At 37.2% G+C, this 21,131-nt stretch overlaps 1 protein-coding gene across 1 annotated transcript in view; it reads right to left on the bottom strand.

Moving 5' to 3' along the window:
• Positions 1-21,131, bottom strand: part of LOC130424624 (contactin-4) — a 74,381-nt gene that overhangs the window by 28,944 nt on the left and 24,306 nt on the right. Inside the window, exons 2-4 of the mRNA XM_056750440.1 lie at positions 4,891-5,040; positions 1,368-1,494; positions 1,116-1,291 (exon numbers count right to left, since the gene is read on the bottom strand). Of these exons, the coding sequence (XP_056606418.1) occupies positions 1,116-1,291; positions 1,368-1,494; positions 4,891-4,951 (364 nt within the window). The 5' untranslated portion in view covers positions 4,952-5,040. The remainder of the gene's footprint in view (positions 1-1,115; positions 1,292-1,367; positions 1,495-4,890; positions 5,041-21,131) is intronic.

The following is a 21,131-nucleotide window of genomic DNA, read 5'->3' as shown; positions in this document are numbered from 1 at the left end:
TGCTAGATATCTGGACAAATAATGTACATTTAAGTCACAATTAACATGATTCAAATTGTTTTGCATTAGATATCAAAATATCAAACCAAGCATGTGTCAATAATAACTTTTTTGCATATGCTTTCAGCAGAAAGACATTTTTGGTTAATGGTGTTTTATATTAAACCCTTTCCCTTGTGATTACACAAGTACAAGTTACAAACGCACAATATAATTAGAGTCGTATGATTTCCGCCATGCAGAAAATAGATGGAATCCTGAAAATCCTGAAGGCACTGAAAAAGACTTTTCGTCTAGCCGTCAAAATAAAAGTCCGGTTAACTTGAACAAATTTTGACACACCCAGATGAAAAAATATTTTTTCAAGTGGGCAAAAACATCTTACTATTGTGTTGTAAAACACAGATTCGAGAATAATTCAAATGTAAAAATTGGAATTTTGGCCCTGTATTATGTATCTGATATTATCTTTTACATTACATGCAAAGTGTTTATATCACTTTGACACAGAAAAACCTTGCGGGTGAAAGTGTTATTGAGCTGTCTTTCTTCATAATGACACCTGGTTTGATCAGTACAGTAAATAACAAGTCACTAAGCATTAAGCAATTCATTTTGTTATGTTGACATGTTGTCAAAGTTATTCAGATAAAACTCTTTATTTTTGGATCTACATTCTAAGTGTTTGGGCAAATCAGAAACGGAAGGATGCTGACTAGCCCTTGAACATGGCACAAACTTGTGTTTCTCAGGGGTATAGAACTGCTGTCTATTCAGACGAATAATATCTTCTTAATATCTAGTCTTAATTATCTTCTTTATCAATAATTATTCAAGGGTGTTTAGAAAATATAAATGCATTTTTGACGGTTTTAGGCAGGCACCGCTTCAGATTCGCACATCTGCAAATGGAATCTTCCAATCGGTAAAATGTAGTCGTCAGTTATAAGCCTGTCACATCCAAAAGAAGAAATATGTCTCATCCACTAATGGACCAAATGACAACATGAAACATGAACGATTATATATTATGCATTAAGTTTAATGTGTTACAATGTCCAGATTCTATTTTCCAACAATCACACATACTGTACAAACGTTTACACTTTACTTACATGCAAACTCCACTTTAGCCTCCCGGCTGAGGATGGTCCCAAATGCATTAGACGCGATGCACTGATAAACTCCTCCATGTTTCGTCGCCTGTGGGTTGTTGATCAATAGGTTTCCTTCAACAAGCTTGTAGCTGATTTCCATGTCAATGTCAAGATCTTTCCTGTTGAACTTCCACCTGAATGTAAAACATTTGGTGATTCTACATATCATGATTTAAATTGTGAAGAAAACGTGGCGTCAAACCTTCATACCTGTAATGTGGTGGTGGACTCCCCTTGGCTTTGCAGTTGATAAATATCTTGTTGTCTTCACCACTCAAAGGAAAAACACTGTCACTGGGCTCCTGGCTAAACACCGGGCCATGTCGAATAATTCTCTCTAGAATAAAAAAGAAGAAGTGATTAAAATCTTGAATATAAATCTGGATTGTAAAACAGGTGTGAATGCATCAGTTCCACATTCAGTTTAATGTGCATATTTATTTATTTCCTGTTCCAGCAAACACCCTACACTGAGCTCATTAGATCAGTAACGTAAACACGTGCCAGACAGAAACAGCTTTCGTTTCCCCTCCCGTAGCAGATACCATATCAACATGACGTCTTGCCTTTGGCAGGCCCATCACACGCATGGCGGCAGCGTGGCTAGGTCTGTTGTTTCAGTTGACTGCTGCCAAGACACCAATCCACCTCCATAATTACCCCATGTTGTGGTAATTACTCCAGCGAAATGTATCATTTCTTAAATTAATAAATACGCTTTCGGAAGCACATCAGGTCCTTTACAGGAAAGTGAATGGTGCTTTCTACTGTTACAAAGAAAAATACATTGTTATTTTTCTTACCCCACAAAACTCCCCTTTGATTTTTACCCCTTTCACTCTGGGTGAATGCTTTTTTTACAGGTCTGTAACCTTGACAAGGACAAAAAAACCTTCCTCCCACATCATCAAGCTAATGGAAGTGTCCGTTTGCCCTGGGTAAGGGCCCTTGTCTCCACACGCTGTGGGAGATTTTACCGTTTTTCTTTTATCTTTCGTGTGTCCTTTGAATGATCCTGTAGGAATTAATGAAGCATTTCGAGCGAGGATGTTTGTTGTGAGTAACACAGTTTTACACTGTTGACTTGACTACAGGAAAATTTGTCTTGTATAATCTCTGCTTTTTAATAAGTGAGCGATGATTAGCATACTTTGTAGTGAGTGAATGTCCCACTAGACTGCTAAACAGTCATACGCATGTCCTATTGTGGTCGATCTAAAGGGGTGATGGTGTTCATAACAACGATGATGATGATGATTATTATTATGAGGGTAATAAAAATATATGGCACAACGGGCAGCCTGAAATAGTTGCCAATATGTTATATGGGTTACACACTCAATTTAACTGATATTGTGAGTATAAGTAATATTTTGCATATCAAATGTACATAGTTTCTTATTGCTTACATTAATGTAAGTGCTGTGCCATTTTGTTTAATTCCAAACACGAGTTTGTCCATATTGTACCCAACCGTGAGTTGAAACAAAACAGCATTTTTTAGAGTATAGTGATATTGGCAAGACATTTAGTCAAATTAATTATCTGAATGTTACTCACTTTTTTCAGCATGTCACTATCAATTATCATTACAATCAAATCTGTTTAACCAACAAGAAATGAATTGTCATGCTGCCCAATCAATTATTTACACCAACTAAATACCGCACAGCTTGTCAATGTCTTACAGTATGACTTAAAAAGCAAGACAAACATAACAAAAGCTGCTTTCTTCATATAAGGCATCTGTTTCAAAAGATCTGTCAGGTTGTTAGAATTGTGGATTTGGCCTCCTAATGTCCTTTGTAATGAACAGCCACTGCCCTTCTATCCGAGGCTGTGCCCTTGCACTCTCCAGTAAAGCTTTCAGAATATCAAGCTGTGCAATCAAAAGAGCACCTGTGGCTTGAATAAAAATGGCCAATTGAGTTGGCATAGTTACTGTAGAACAACAACTAAAATAACTGGAACAGAGCCGATGAGTGGGGTACTTTACTTAGTTTAAATGGGGCACCTTCCCCTCCAGACTAACTTTCTTTCTTACATCCAAAAATATGCTGAGAATTATTTGAACCATAGGAGAAATAAGCGCTCTATATGGAAACATGGAATACTTTACACACTTGACTGCTGACAGGGTGTAATTATGGGGAGGCTGGATGTTGGACACGACGGCCAAAGTGTACCGTATGTGCGCAGAATAAAGACCGGGCATTGGGGAGTGTGTCGACCCTCTGCTTTGCTACCGGTCTGTGAACTGGCCATACATCGATTGGAGAAGGTAGCCTGTGGTCAAACGTTGTCACCTGGATGGGACGTGGCAGTTGGAATAAAGATCTGCGCGTACGGCTCTCTCTCACTCTCGTGGAAACGACTCAGAGATGCACACAATGCTGCGAGATTGATTTACGCTTATCCTCTTTTGGGCATCATTTATTTATTTTACCCCTATTTATACGGTTTTCTGCCGCCTTTCTCGATGTTGTTATTTTCATTTAACCCCTAGAGATTTGATGATAGTAATAAAAGTTGTTAACAACAATACCTGGCAGTCTTGACCATTTTTATGTTGCGGTTTGAACGAGCCGGTTCGTAACAGGAGTAATTAACTAAAAGTCGCTACACTTTGTTTAAACATGTTTAAAGCGGCGTGACAAAATACTGCAGCTCAATCACTAAATGAATAGCTGCTTTTTCAACAAGAAGTTTTGTAGCATGACAATATGCTGCAGCTCTTTAAATAATGCGTGCAAGCTTCCAACCAAACAAGCAGAGACAATGCATATGCAATACAAGTGTCTTGACTAGCACTGAAGAATCTGATTAATTCTCAAAATTTGTTTTGATCCCTTTATTGAAGTTGTTTCATAAAATTTGTTTTTCTGGACAGTATTTTAGATCTTTTTAGAGCAATTTGTATTTTATTTCATTGCCAATTTAGCAATTTTTTGTTAATTAATTTGCAATGCTGATTTTATTCATATTTATTTAGAAACATGTTTAAAACTAATATTTATGTTTTATTATTGTTGAAACATTTTACATTTAAAGTTTATTGCGTTTGAATAATAAATATAATGAATATTAAATTTAATAATATAATACATTAATTCATTTGAATTAATTCACATTAACATGTTATATTATATGAATGTATAATCATTTCATTTTTACATTATTATGTGAATATACATAACAGTTAATATTTACAAATGAATTAAATATATTCTGATGAAGGTCAACTAATCCGTTATCCAACTACAAGAACAAAACTGTAGTTATGTCGCAATTGACAAATCAGAATCTAGCATTCCAGAAAGCCTGTTAATGTTTTTGTTAGTAGCCTGTAGAGTAGCTTTTTTTGCTTTAACATTATAAGTAGATTTCAAAATGGCTTCCCCAACGCTCATGTAATTAAAATTGTGAACTACTCAAATGTTCCGACATTTCATTCGCCAAAGCTACAAATAGAAGCTGGGTGTGCCAGTCAGTTACAAACAAATAGAGCGTGCTACAGAAAAAGTTAGATGAAGTTCCTGCTGAAGAGGAAATTGGGAACTGTGCCAAGACAAATGTCCTGCTGGGGCAACCGCAGGAGCTTGTTCCCAGCATGCATCTGTCTCTAGAGGAATGTGAAAATGATTAGACGGAGGCATGAAAAGCCAATCTCTCATCTGAAGTGGGGACTATGCAGAACAGGTGAGCCATCAAAGCAACTCGGGGGATATCGTACCTGCAAGGCAGCTCTTGAGTGACAACAGGATTAAGAGTTTCCATGGCAACAACATCTTCATCTTCCAAGGTCACAGATTCTTCTTTATTTCCATTCAACTGCAAGTGGAGCAGACCGTGTTCTTCCTATGTAAAGTCAGCTTTGTTCGCTCTGAAATTTGAAAAGAAGAGAGAGAGATTAGAAGCAAAAACAACATAAGTGAGGAAAGTGGGAGGATATGTGACTTCTAAAAAATCTGTAGAGTATTAATAATTCATCCAAAAAGTAGACACAGGAATCAGAGCCTATATGCTCCTGGCCTGCTCACACCTGATCAACTGCAGTGAGGATACTAACGCTGTGCTTACTATATCTCCCACAAGTCAAGGAAATTGGGAAGACGAGATAGACATGCAGAAAGCGAGCGAGCGAGTGAGATATGGAAAAATCCTCAGTGGCTTACGGCAGCAAAATCAGAACACATATTCCTCTGCCAAAGGCAATGTTTGGATTGTGCTAAAGTATTGGTTCTACAACCTTACGGCGGAAAACGCATGTGTTACATTTACAAACCTGCAAACGTATTTCATTTTCAGCCCGGTGTATCACCGGACAGGATTATGATTTGATAGGCGAGGTGATACACTTAGAAAGGCCAGCGAGTATGATAGAAGAACGAGAGAAACAGCTATACCCTCCCGCTTTAGAGGCGTCTGGGTGAAATCCATCCACCTCACAGGAATTCAATACTCTTTAAACCACATCAGAGCTGTCGAATACCCACTTTAATTTATGAGGGTCAACGACGCTGTTTTTGCTTCAACAAATTATGGGTCCTGGTGGGCCGGGTTGTTTATGTGGAGCGCTGTTGCAAATGGGGGTAATATTTTTGACATTTCCGAGTGCAGGACACCTTGAGGTTTATGAGTGATACAGGAATACTAGGAACATCACATTTAGGAGAGCAGGCTTTGAAAAACATCATAATACATCATTCCCTAGCAATTAAGAGTTACCTGTTGGAATCAGTGTTTAATAACATCCTTTACATGCAACACCAGTTTTATCTCAGCATTGTTCATTACAGTCAAAAACTGTTCTGAATTAATAGTATAAGTATGTCAATACAGGATTGAAGCATCAGTAATGTTTTAATTGTCAGTATTTGTTTAAACAATCATTTTGTTTTAAAGCTTCAGTAATGTTTTGAAGTGTCAGTATAATTTTTAAACAACCAGTATTGTTTACAAATGTCAGTAATGTTCGTAAACCGTATTATTTCTAAACAACCAATATTGTTTACAAATGTCAGTAACGTTTAGTCAACAGTTTTATTTTTTAGCAACCAGCATTGTTACAAATGTCAGTAATTTTTGAAGCATTGTTATTTTTGAAAAGCATCTGCAAAGTTTTGTTTTTAGTATTACTATAGATAAATTGCCCGCTGAGACTGCAGTAAACATTGTATAATAATTGTATTAAATAACGATTTGTTGAATTTAGTTGTGTTCATATTATTAAAGTTCTGTAGTTTGGTCGCATTTAAAGAACCATATTGTACATTGATATCATTGATCAAGATCAAATTCAAAATATTGGAGAGATAAGTTTATCCAAGTAACGTTTTTTCTCTGTTTCTTTTGCTTGATATCAAACATAATTTCCAGGCACTCTATTGTTTGTGACTGTGTAAAGGATTAAGGGGAGTTAAGGGGAGTCCACGAGCGTGCCCATGCACACTAACGTCTGTTTATGTTGTCACTTTGAAAACGTCTATTAGTGCTGTTTTATTGTTTTGTCTTGTTTTAAAAGCATCAGTATTGTATGAGAATTTATTTGTCATGGTGATAAACATTGAGGTTTTTTTACCATTAGTCAAGTTTTTTAGTATTAGTTATGTTTTATAGTTTGGCCTTATTTTTAAAAGCATTTGTATTGTTTAAATATGAAAATAGTTTTTAAGGGTCAGTTTTTTTTTGTAAGTGTCAATACTTTTTTGAGTGGCGGTACAATTATTGAACTATGTTGTAAAGCTACAGAATAGTTTGAAGTGTCAAGTTTTGAGAAACCAGTACAGTTTTGAAGCATTATTGTTATTGAACTATACTTATTGTGTTAAAACTGCCGTATTGTTATGAAGCATCAGGTTTGTTCAGAAACTGCAATATTGTTTAAAAAAAAGCAGAAATGTTGTAGGCTCCAGTAGCCCTGTGGTTAGTGTGCCCACATATTGTGCCAGTGCACTTGCGTACCGATCTGAATTCCATTCTTGTCTCAAGCGCCATTTACTGGTCCCGGTCTCTATATCCGACGCTTTCCTGTCTGCTCTCCACTGTCCTATGGTATTAAAAAGGCAAAAAGCACCAACATTTTTTATTATATCATAAATCAAATATTGTTTTTGAACTATCAGTATCGTTATAAAGTGTCAATATTCTTCCTCAGCCCTTTTGCAACTGTAAATAACTTCCCTGATTTGCTCCTGTATCATCAGAGTGCATTTCAGTCGTCGGGCAAAAAACGAAAATATCTGATCATGGTAGAAAAAATGACTGCGGATCAGGTCTAAGATGGAGGGAGAGATTAAATTAGATGAGATTGATTATGTTCCTGTATTATCTACTCCAAGGGACCGCGAGCTTTGACCTTCAAGTCCTTCGTCATTTCAGTCATCTCTATCGATTCTGTTTCCGTTTTTTTTAACCTCCTGCCTTCTTTGTTTGTCATTCTGTTCCAGCGGCCCACTATGAGTCTCAATCAAGTCTGGGAGGACAAGTCAATAGCCGGATATTTGTTTGATGTCTTTCCTTATGAGATGTATGAGGGTGATCTATAACTGGTGAGTATGCGAAACGGATGATGAAACATTAGCTGCGCGACGGGAAAAGAGCTTAATTTGACCTGCGGATCTGATTTTCAGCATGCTACCTGTTTTCATACCTATTCAAATCAATGCCTTCAGTTATTCCTCAGTGCACCAATGTCTTTCACGGAGCTTATATGCTTATATTAGTTAACTGATATGTATGTTGCCAAGACTTGATCACAATTGAAAAAGAGGTTAAAAGTAGAAATGACAGGATGCTGAAAAAAAACTGCAAGGTTGAAGATACGCCTCCATTAATACACTTCCTTATGAAATCGCCATCCCTCGAGGAAAACAACATTTAACGACCCTAAAATCATTGTCCTTGGTTGTACCAAGAAGCGTGTGCCATTTGTAAAACAATCGAGAGTTGGTGGACTACCGGGACAGCCGGTACGACCATTACAATCTATTTCAGCGAGATGTCTAACAAGCCCTGCAAGGCTCAAGTCATTAACATGGCACGGTGCGCAAAAATGATCAATGCTAATTCACGTTTTCGTCTCGTCAGCAGTCCCCCCTCGCTTCGCAGAGAGGTCAGCTTACTTTTCCACCCGCGTCCATCAGACATTTCAAAGACAGCCAAAGCCCTCCTGCTTCTACTCGGAGCGTGATCTGGCAGGATAAAACGTATCAAACCACGCTTCTGTTTTAAAGACCCATGATGTCATAGGCATCTACGGGGAGGGGGGATATCTTGGTCACTGTATAGCCGGTACAGTTTCGTACATGATTAATTTATAGAGCAGGGAAAAATACAATGGCCATATTTCTTGTGCCCGGCGGATGACGGTCACAGGTGGTAGAAATATCAAGTGGGCCGAAGCCTGGTTAATGGTGCCTGCGAGGGAAAAGATCTGTCAGGGATAATCTCTTATAATACTCTGCCATAGATAATGTGCTGCCCCGTTTTCCATTGGCAGCAGATGAAGAGATTGCATAGCAGGCATTATGAAATGGGATAAGAATTATCATGAATACGCTGCCTGTGTCCGAGACGATAAATGTACAGCTAGTCGAGTACATAGAGAAATGGTGTAAAAAGAAGGGACGCATAGTGTAATGCGATCTGAAGGGAATACTTTTTTTCAGAAGAGAAAAAATCATTTTTAACTACAACAGCATCAACATTGAGCTTCTAACTGTTGACACAAACCCGTGTGCATCTTTAAGGGTGTAGTGACCTTGCATACAAAGTATTCTACATCTTCTGGCCTTTCAGTTTTAAATGGAGAGATTTAAATATATTTTGAAAATGATTTTTTCTTTATATTTTACACTTGGACCCCACTTTCTGCGGTAGGGGTGGGCTTAGGGGGCTGAAGCCCCAAATGTTTTCAGTAAAACCCTGAATATTTTTTACATCATGCCCTGGGCCGTTCACATATCCGTCTTTTATGCTTGCAAGTTTGTTTTTTAAATGTTTTGAAAAACTTGACCTTCAAAATCTTTTGATTTGCTCTTGTTATCTGAAGGTAGAAATGATAATGTTTGAAATTTCTTGTTGTAGACAAAAATATAATTGCCAACATTTTATCCATTGGAAAACATGTTTTTAAAAAAAAAAGATATAGACAAAAAAAACTGTTAATAAGAATCCAGCAAGAAGCTGGATGATAAAATGCCATGATGTATGTTTTTATATGCCATAGCATTTATTTTTGGATAAGTTTAGTCACAACATCAATTCCATAGATATCATTTTGGTAAACATAAATATAAATAAAAAGTGTCTTCAAACATTTGACTGGTACTGTATAGCAAATTAAAATAACTCCTTCATTTAATATTTATGTTTAGCTACAATCTCAAACATATTTTAAGCACTGATTTCCATTTAAAGAAAATCTAAACATCCACCTTTAAATATTCACAGATCAGAAGCTGCCTAAGCACCAGAGTAATGATGCCGTAACCCTCACTGCCCTGATAAAAATCCAGCCTCCACCTTCATTAACAACATTAGATAAATCACAGGTACTTTGACAGCAGATTGAATGCTCAAAGAGTCTTTGTGAGCCTCAATAGAGGCGGCTGAAGCCAGAGGCAGAAACGCCGGCTAGGTTTAGTCGATGTGAGCAGAATCTAAACGTGCACAAGCTTTAGTGAGACGACATCCTTCAAACCAACCAGCCAGCTTTCGCCCGGCTATTAGCTTCAACCATAGCAATCCACCAGCCCTTGAATCTCTGTGCAATCATATAAGCTCAGGATGTGTTTAAGTAGTTATTTATTAGTTTTGGTGAACATAATCAACTGAATTTCTAAGTGACTTCCAATGTGTCAAAAGAGTCACTTTTCTGGATGATCTATAGACAGAAATGCAATATAATGTACACAGCTATGTTGTCAGAGAAGTATACAGACCTTACAGAACTTTTTTATGAACATATCTACATTGAATTTTCTACAGTAGCCCTAAACATTACAAGTCCTTCGGCAAAGAAGCGAAAACGTGGGATAGAAAATTCTGTCATTATTTATTAAACCTCATGCCATTCAAAACCTTACACGACTCTTTCCTCTGTGGAACGCCAAATTTTAAGTGGATTCAAGATCACATTGTTCGCATTTTAATCACAAACCACACAAACCAACCGCTAAGCAACATCTCCTACAGTATATTACCTCATACAAACCTCCAGAGAGATGGATTTAGGACCACTGTTTACACAAATACATATGACCTGAATTCCTGAGCTTACACCAACAAGGCCATTTACTCAGAGTAATTTAGTTTCCACGCGCAGGCAGACTCCAGCAGGGCTATCAAAAACAGACAAATCATTTCTTCAGGTGGATGGAGAAAGACTGTAGCGGCCTAATAAAAAAGCACTCTGCATATACCCCTCCCATCCCCCTCCTCCCTTAATAGGGGCCTGCTGGCGAGCAGGTAGGAAAACATGCAGTCTGCAGTTTCTCCAGCCTCTCTGAAAACACCATTAAACAAGTAGCTGTTGACTTGTTATGAATAATAAAACAAAAGCATCAACAGTGTGGATGTTACGGATGAGAGCTAGCATAGGAACCAAAGAGTCGTGCCAATTCTCAGGAGGTAGGCAAAATTGCTCGTGGGAAAAAAAGACGAGAAAGTGAAGATACAGTTGAATCTCATATTGTTCCTGCGTACTGTAAGTTCGCGACCTCCATTTTCGTATTCGCGAAGCAACTGTTCTGAATCAGCAAGCCACGGCAAAGTTAACTAGCTTTATTGATTTTTAAAACAAACTGTTATTGATTTACAGAAAAACAATCGTAAAGGGTTACACGCATGTTCACACTATGTCAAGAAACATTGCCATCAAATGCTGTTGCTTGCTGACCTTTTGAACGTTGTTTAAATTCAAGCCTGCTATCCTTGCAAAAAAAGGCACTTTGATAGTGTGACAAACATATTTGAATAAAAATTTTCATTTCATAATTGTTTAAATATAATGTGATACAATAAATGCATACATAGAGTGACATGCTTTGTATATAGAAATAATTTATTGATGTACAATGTTTTATTGATGTGATTTACACAAGTTTCAACAAGCTGGTAAATGCACACAATATTCAGTTTGTTGATCGGAATACCCAACCCTTTCCCAATCGATGTCCAATGTCTGTCTGGTACAGGGCATGGATATTATATGATACTCGCTATGGGATTTTACAAACACCATCAATAACTTCTTACCACCCGTATGTGTATCATTTTCCACCCTCATATGTTGGTGTTGGATGCTAATGGTTGTATTTTACAGCTTTCCTGATCAAAGGTCAGAAGAGATATTTTTCTCCTCCCTTCTAAGCTACATGACTAGAAAGCTATATTATACACACAGTATATGGGTCATTCTATAATTGTGGGCACATCTGGGATGTGGAATTTTGATTAAAAAAGGGAGAATGTGAGTTTTTTTCAAAAAAACAAGCATGACCAATATTATTTTGTCAATCAATCTCAGGGTTACCTGGTTTCAGATCTTTTAAACTCTATCTTATATTTTACCTTATTGAGTAACAGAGGGAACAGTAACATAGTTGACATTTAAAACCTTTTTTGGGCCCTTCCTCATCACGGAAGCCAATAACTGCAAAGAAATTTACTCCAAATTTCATAACAAAATAAAAATTTGCTACGATGTCTAAGTAACATTGCTGAAAGTGAATTAATCCACTTATGACACGTATTTGGGAAAAGACATTGAACCTCCTGGTCTTTTTTTCACACGCTTCTATTTCATCATAATATGCAAATTATGTGAGATTGGAACCATCCATTTCTTTTTGAGAGAGGTGGGTAACAGAGTTGACAGTCGTTTCTCAGACACACTTAAAATAAGAAATATTACAACAAAAAACGGTGTATTTTTACCCAAATGTCTTGTTTATCTAATATAAATAAAGGGAAAACTATCAAATCATTTTTTTTGTAGGTTATTTTATGCGTAAATACAAAGTAGATTAAGCAATTTAACAAAATCGGACAGAAAAAGTTTAATTTGATACAAAACCTAACTGAACACTGGGAAAAAGGTTTAAAGATTCTATGTATTCTATCTATTATCACATATGTTTGTATATTAAAATATGTATAAATAATACAATTTGACAATATAACAAATCACAAGTAAAATACAGAACAAGTAAAAAATAAATCCAATGTAAAATTGAGTTGTCAAATTACTCCCGCAGTTGTTTCTAATACCTCACTGTAAGTTAGTATAAAAACAAATCCGATTTACTTTATTGTGACAGCACACATAAACACACACCCACACCTCCATCACGCGCTCTCAATCTTTTAGTGAAACAAATTATCTGCTATGTGTTATAAAACACCCCTTAACAAACTATCTCTGTGACACCACCGCATCTGAAACCCTGTTTTAGTCTATTTGAATCACCATCTCGCTATTCTGTGCATTAGAGGCTGCATTATCAGCGTGTGAGGTGTTATATTTGGAGCTGTAATCTGCACGGACAAAGGGCTCTATCTCTTCCTCTCCCCCTGCGGCTCGTGTGTCACCCGGCCCTTTGGATACGCCAGTAAGTGCCCGAGCCGGCCGCTCACATTTCCCCTCGCCTCCAGATTATGAATGATAGGGTAACTCTTTTTACATTCATTACACAAGCGCTCGTGCATAATTCATTTCGCTAAAATTATGGCTCCAGAAGTATTCGGCTGAATTATGGCAAGCCTGTTGTCCTCCATCCGATTGTCACCTACACATGTGAAGCGCCTGCAAACCTTGTTGCCAAATAAATACGTTTGATGGCGAAAAGGTGAAAAATATAACACAAACATCATTGGTTTAGCTAAAGCAGTCAGTTATAAAGAACAGTTTTCTCTCAGAAAATCATTTTGTTTTATTGACTCATGTCGGGGCACAGGTGTATGACTTTCGTTGGTATTTTGAAGAGTGACATTGATAAGAAAAGAATTTCTGTGGCAAGAGTTCTTTTAGTCTTACCGAATGTCAGTAAGTTCATGGGTTTTTCTGTTTGTTCTGCTCTCGCAGTATGACAAAGATAACACCACGGATTAAATCTGGTCACCCAATTTAATGAACAGCACACAGGCGTCTTTTTCTGGGCAGGTTTCGAGGAGGTAATTTAAAACATTCTGTAGTGGAGTAGGCGGGGCGGGACCGTGGTTCAAGACCGGTGAGAAATTGTTAATGAGCGCCAGCTGTGCACGCACCGGTCTCGAATCACGTAGGAGATCGGGAGCTTATAAGAGAACGAGCGACCGGACCGTCGAAGAGAGAGGACCGGGCCCGAACATGTTTGTATTTGTATTTATGTTTTATTCGCTGGCCGTCGACCGTGAGGGGCGGCCGGCTGTCTTTTTACTTTTGATTATGTTTGATTAAATGTTTAAATGTTTGCCGGTTCCCGTCTCCTTCCTTCCCTACTTTGAATCTTTCTACACCTTCTTTTCCCAGGTTTTCATCACTTTTAATCCCTTTAAGCATCCTTTGCTGTGGGAATGTTTGAAAAGTAGGTTCATTTCATTTTCTTTTTCTGAACACAAAATAAGATATTTTGTAAAATGTAGAATTGCAAACAGTTCTGGGGCACTTTTTCAGTGGTGGCCAAGAACTGTTTGGTTAAAAGCATTCTTCCAAATATCTTTCTCTGTGTTCAACAGAACGAAAAATGGATACAGATTTGAAACAACTTGAGGGTGAGATAATGATGACAGAATTTTGGGTGTACTGTCCCTTTAAGTAGATAAAGGGCATAATATCTGCTAGCAGACTGCATCATCCTGTGCTATTTTAAAGAGTAATTCAAGGTGAGAACGCAATACTCTGCAAATAATGAATTGCCTCGGGTCAAATATCAAACCCTGAGAGGATGAGTGCAGATGAACAGAAAAAAAACACAACATCAAAACATATAGTGCTGATGTTGTAATTCAGGCATTGCGGAGTATCATCAGAGCGGTAGAAGGTTCTGTCAACGCAGCCGGACCGCGAGGCCCTCGTGGGGAATAGGGGCTGTCATTCACTTAAATAATACCACAGACACTGCTGGTATTTCAGCAAGTAGAGAAGTCCATCATCCAGGATAGGTCACTGAGAGACTAATCTTGCTAAAGGTTAGGTGTGAACTGTGACCGGTCCTCGCAACAGGGGCCTTTGACAAAGCACTGGCATAAGGCAACGGAAAAAATGAGGGTCAGCATGTGTACAGGGTTTTGTTCCTCTAGGAAGAATGTCTGAAGTCGGGTTTATTGTCTTGTATATCATTTTCTAGTTTAGGAGGCCAAACACCAACTGAAGAAATGGTGTAGTAAAACAACTGTTAAATAAAATTTGACATATTTCCCCCAAAAATGATTTTTTCATTTACTGTAGAGTTGTAATGGTATGAAAAATTCACATCACGGATCTTATTATTATTATCGCGATTTTTATAAGGTGTGCTGATAACAAGTTTTATATTGATGTGACTTGTTATGAGCACGTTTTGTTGTCATAAACATCAAATATATAACATTAATATTAATACTGACACAATGGCGCCTGTAAATTTCCCTTGTTAAAGTTGAACAGAGCCTTAAGTAAATGAGACATTCAATTACATGCAACAAATCATAAAATCATCTGTTCGCATGTGTCGTGAGTATGGGTGTACTTTAGGACCCAGGAGACACCTTCAGTAATTTAATGGAGCTTTAAAATCGTCAGTCTATCTAAAGAAACATGAAGTAAACGTGTTTCATTATATCTATATTTCCCCCAATATGCAACATTTTTTAATAAAAGCCCTGTGATCAGAAAACGGGAGCAGAAGAAGATTAATATTTATTTCTCATATCAATAACATTATTTTGCTTGATCATTTTGCTCCTGACATAAATGAAAAAAACGGTGTTTCAAATTGTGTGTCTTTTATTTTCTTGTTTACATTGGCTGACGATGGACTGTATTTACCGTTAGTAACGATAAGTTGGTGCGGTTTAATGATAACGAAAATATAAAATGATATTACAAACCATTGGACACTTTTTTGTTATGGTTTATTGTAAAATCGGTAATCGTTACATCCCTAATTTACTTACCATGAAGTTGTTTTGAACATATATTAATTTATTTGTTCTGCTGAACGCAAATAAAGATATTTGGAAGAAAGTTTTTAAACTAAAAGTGGTGGGGCACTATTGACTACCATAAAAAACCATTATAGTAGTCAGTCAATGGTGACCCAGAATGTTTTTCAAACTTCTTCAAAATATCTTCTTATATGTTCACAAAGAAATATATAAAGGTTTGGAATAACTAGAGGGTGAGTATACGATGACAGATTTTTTCTATTTGGGGTAACCTAACTCTTTAAGTTAAGTATGTCAATTCAGAAAGCAGTCGACACTTTCCGATTTTCTTACGGCCGCCGTGATTCAATAGATGTAACTTAGTCAGTTTGAAACCATTTTACATCTTTATTATTTTAAGATTAGTCAATATTTATTATAAATATTTCACATGCCTCCTCTTTCTTTTGAGAAGTGTCAATATTTGTCATAAATACTTCACATGACATTTCACGCTCCTTTGAGAGATAGCCAAGAAAAATAACACATTCTGTGAGAAATGCACAAGAAAAATGTCAAATAAATTTCTCTTATATCTCTCTCAATCTCTACTTGCTTACACAAATACAAAACATTTTGTGGACGGGTAACTATCAGAAATAACAATTAGCAAATGTAAGACAAGGAAGGAATTGCATAACGTTTTAACTTTGTCGCGAGGCCTAAAACAGATTCAACCTAATGATGAATATATAACTGGTTATATCAATGCATCAAAAGGGCAACGCCTGCTTTCCATCCTCAAGTCAAAAGGCTCTTGTTTCAATGTGTCAAGGTTGAGAGTGGCATGATTAAACGTTAAAGGGTTTTTAGTGAAAAAGCTCAACAATCATATAGCTTTGAAGGTCAAGAGCACAGACAAATGAAATATGCGCCCACATTGTCCTCATGCATAAAGTCGCTATGCAACTCATTTACCTGCTGTCGCTCGCGCAAATGGCCCCGCTATTCGAAATCCCAGCGAGTGTGAGGGTGCTTTAAAACATTTACCAGATACTAAGGGTGTGAATACACAGAACACACTGCCTGCACTCATCCATATTTATCACCCGCATGTGTAAAGGCATGAATGCGAAGCCGTTTTTAGACAGCTAACTCAAACATCTTCCATCTCAGAGGTCTGAAAGCCTTAGAGAAACTCAGCCCTATCGGAATGTTGCCATTACTGCGCATTTCTCGATATTATAAAGTCCAACGTGCTTAGAGGAAGAAATGTACAGATCTCTTACTTGAGGAAATCGATTTTAACCGAATAGTTCCCACTGAGCAACATTTGAAACGAGTGAATTAATGTCAGGTGTGAGTGCTCTTTGATTGAATTTAAGGTAACGTGATTAAATAGCGCATGACTTATACAGAGGTAAATACAGATCGGATGTCAGGCGCAAACCACAGGAGTTGTGTTCCTTTAAATCAAAACACAGAGCAGTTTTAAAAGAGTACCGCAATTGTTGCCCTCAATTCTGGATGATACCACAGCACGGAATCAAACGTTACTACAAAACAACATGCAAACAATATATATATATGTTTTGAGGATTTTTCCAAGAGGTGTAAACTTTTCCTTCGAAAAGAAACACTGTCTGTAGCCTTCAGGAAAAAAGAGAGATAGATGTCTGGCGGATGGCTTGATAACCTGTGTGACTTTCTTTCTTCCGCAGAACACAAAAGAAGATATTGTTGGTAACCGAACAACAGCGGTCTCCATTCACTTCGATTGTGATTTGTACCCATTCACTTCTATTCGTGATTTGGTTACCAACATTCTTCCAAATATCATCTTTTGTGTACTGCGGAAGAAAGAAAGTCCTTCAGGTTTGAGTGTGAGTTAATGATGACAGAATTTTCATTTTTGGGTGAACTATCCCTTAGTATTATTGCTGCTCATATTGTACGTTTGAGGACCGTGAACAAATTCCAACTTTTATTAAACTTGCCGTGTATCTCATCCTATGCCATCTATGCTTCACATTTCAGCTTTAGGACGAGATGTACTCAAGCTCCAACAGAATTTAGCCTTTGGCTCTAGCCGATGCCTCTGGGCCTCAGAGCTCAGTCTCTACAGCATCATATTGCACCTCTTGCTCTGATTTCACAGTGAATGTCTCCTTTAATTGCGATGGCTGTGTTTTTTTCACAAGTGGAGGACGAGTTCAGCTTTAGGTCTCAAGCCTCATTTACACTTCGCCCAGCGCTCGATGGCACAGATACCTCCTTTTTTCTCACAAGGACCTTCGCATGGTCGTTTAATTGATTGCAGTTAATTAGAGGCGATCATTAGACCAAACATGAACTGTGATCACACTGTGATCTAACTATAAAATACACAAGAATATCGAATCTATTTATATTCTCCTCAACAGCTTATGGTAAATCAGCTAAGTTCTCAAGAAAATGGACATTTTATTTTACTGATAATGTTTTAACCACCAGCGTGTAATCGGATAAAAGCCACTTGGACCCTCGGTTATAAAGGGTTAAAAATATTTTTTTGCACCCTTTCCTACAGTGTTCTTGTTTGAACCTATTTGTTCATTTTTTTAATAAATTGCCTTCTCATTTCTTTTTCCAAATCTTGCACACTATTCACAGTCTTTTGTGAGCTCACCCATCAAGGCCGAAGTCTATGCCGACAACAGAAGGAACAGTTCAACCAAAAATGAAAATGTTGTCATTATTTACTGCCCCTCATTTTGTTCCAAACCCGTCTGCTGTTGTTGTTTTTTATGTAATGGAAAAGGACTCAAAAGAACATTATGTTCCAAAACGTCTGAAGCCCTGTGGCGCAGGTGGGACCTCAATAAGTTTATTGATTTTGCGTGTCTCATCAAATGTACTGTAACATCATAGTTTACGGTGTCATAACTCTTGAAATAAAACAATGCAGTGAATCATACGGACGATAGAACGGTTTACAGCCGGAGAGTTATGAGTTTCACATGCATATATAATATTTACATGAGGATTATTTAAAATGATCCTATAGCATTCCATGGAAAAAGGAACTTTGGAAAAGAAATATTGTTGTACTTGATATTTTAGGATACTTTACCATGTAGTCTCAAGATAAGACACCTCAGCCATACAGTACCAAATAAAGACATGCTGCACTTTCTCTGTTAAGGTCGTCTCTGTTGCCTGGAGACCCGCATGGTCGGAGATTTGCATGCAGAGGATTAGAGCGGAGACGGTGAACATGATGTCTGCAGCCCGTGACAAACTGTAATGAACCTCAGAGCTCCTTATCAGCCTCACACAAACCAGCAATGATCACAGCAGAACAGAACAAGGCAGTTCAATTGAACAGAGTATGGAGAGTGAGAAGCAACGGAAGGCCAATAACAATGAGCCTGGAGCTTTTAATACATACTGCAGAAATAGGCTTCAATTACAACTACAATCTGACGCTCACAAATGGGAAACGCTATTAGTGTCTTTCTTGGGTGCCTTTGTTGAAGGGAAAGTTCACTAAAAATTAAAATAACGTCCAACTCATCATGTTCTCGTGCTCATGTTTTTCGCAAGCGTGTGACTTTGCTTCTTGTGTGGAGCACAAAAGGAGATTTTAAGTATGTACGATATGTTTTAACAAAATTAACAAAAGTACAAAGGTATTGTAAAATAATCTGTATGAGTTGTACAAGATATCGAATACAATTCAATTACAACAATCTGACGCCCATAAATAAGAAACGCTATAAGTGTCTTTCTTTGGGGCCTTTGTTGAAGGGAAAGTTCACTAAAAATGAAAATGACGCCCCAACTCTGTGGAGCACAAAAGAGATTTCAAGTATGCACGATATGCTGTAAACGATGCAATGCAAAAGAAGTAACAAAATGACAAAGGTATTGTAAAATAATCTGGAACACTTTATGAAATACAATCTCATAGCAATTCGTAACTATTTTACAAGGCAGCTAATTTGTAAGAATTTATGCAATAATATTCACACATTTTAGTACAATTTGCTTTCGCCCCAGTGACGTTAGGTTAAGAGGTACTGCTTCATCCTCACTGTTTTTATGAACCTTCTAAAATAATGTTTTATATAGTTTTAGTTGAATAAAATTATATTTGTATTAATTTTCACATTTGTGTATAATATGATGCAGTCTCATTATGTTAATATAGTAATGTTACATTATAATGCTTTGTTATAGAAATGCAGGTAACTTAATAATGCTAAACAAGTAAATATGGTTTATGGATATTCATTTTCAAATACCTTTTCAATAAGAAAAATTATAAAAATTTGACAACATTCCAGAGAAGACTTCCGAAATGTATTTGTGTTACTAACATAATCAAAAAAAATCTTTGTGTTTAAAACAAATTATTAATATAATTACAGTGCCAAAGATAAACTTATAAAATAATACAATCCATGTTCTACAGGCCCTCCAAATGAGCGTCATGTCCACTTTAAAATCTCTTATTGGATTACAGTATAAGTATGATTGGGTTATCAATAATAAATGACATTATTGAGAATATGATGATGGGCCCAGTATTATGCTACACAATGCACTGTTTGTGCTGTATTTCTGAATTCTGTTTGTAATCTTTTAAATCCAGTAGTAGGGCTGAGAACACAGCATAAACCCTGCAGGCCCTGTAAGCAAGCAGAGCTCTTCTATGAAACAGTGTCTTTAGTAAAAGATAATATGTTCGACAGAAAGATCGCTCGCCGCTCAGCAATTCTCCTTTGCTGCTGGTGAGCCCAAGTTTACAGCCGTTACAGTGGAAGATCATTTTCTAATTCGTTACAATTTTGCATCATGCTCAGAGGGTCGTTGAATATCGTTATATATAAAAAAGGGAAGATGAAGTGCAATTGCAAAAAAACTAATAGCATAGCAGTTTCATATGGTTTAATCAGAAAAAAATATTTACTGTATCTGCTCTATTGCCCATGGTGTTAATGTTGTTTACTATTGGATCTTGTATGATATAACCCCAATGAGATCTTAGGTACGATCCAATGCAGACTGTCAGAATAGCCTACAAAACAATGTACAGCTTATGTAACAACTGACAAAACTGACTGACCGTTTCATCATCATGTCATGTTCTAGTTCAAATCATAGCCCATACTGGCATTCTAAACAACACCAAGAACTTCCAAAAAGTACCCTATTTGGGCCCAAAAAATCTACTCTGTAACTTGCGTGATTGAACTCATTTACATAAAATGCTCAAAATGTCCTAAAAACCGAAGCGCATTATCAAAGAAGCTCTCTTTTCTAGCTTGCAACATGAGATGCCAAAAAAGAAAAACAGACACATTACCCCAATACTTTTTCATTACATAAGCAACACAAAACCACAGTCCGTACCAAAAAATGCAACTGTAACAATTATCTAACTTTCCATGGCCTGACAGATTTGCCAGAGCTATCCTGGGTTTTCATGCAAAGGGCAATTAGTTTCCAGACAGGAATTGTTGGGATGGAACCGTACAGGAAACGCAACACGAGCTAAAACGCTTCTAGTTAAAGGAATGCCAATCATGCGCACACCTCGTCCTGACTGTAGCACGCTGAACAATAGCCACCCATGCAGCTAATACTGAATGCATAGTCTCTTTGCTGCTGGCGTGTAATCCTCAATGTGCTTTTACAAAATGACAATTAGAGTGAAGGAATGTGCATACGGGCATGGGCAGTGACTGTAATGTAAGACTGAGCGAGCAATTAGATGTAGGAATATCGCTGATCTTGTCATAAGGACTGCAGTAGCTTTTTCTTACACGACAGTCCTTTTTTAAGAGGTAGAATACTGATTTATGAGGTTAAGTTGCGGAA

This window comes from Triplophysa dalaica, chromosome 6 (assembly GCF_015846415.1).
Source record: "Triplophysa dalaica isolate WHDGS20190420 chromosome 6, ASM1584641v1, whole genome shotgun sequence".
Taxonomy (NCBI): domain Eukaryota; kingdom Metazoa; phylum Chordata; class Actinopteri; order Cypriniformes; family Nemacheilidae; genus Triplophysa; species Triplophysa dalaica.
This window is presented reverse-complemented; position numbering and strand designations above follow the sequence as displayed.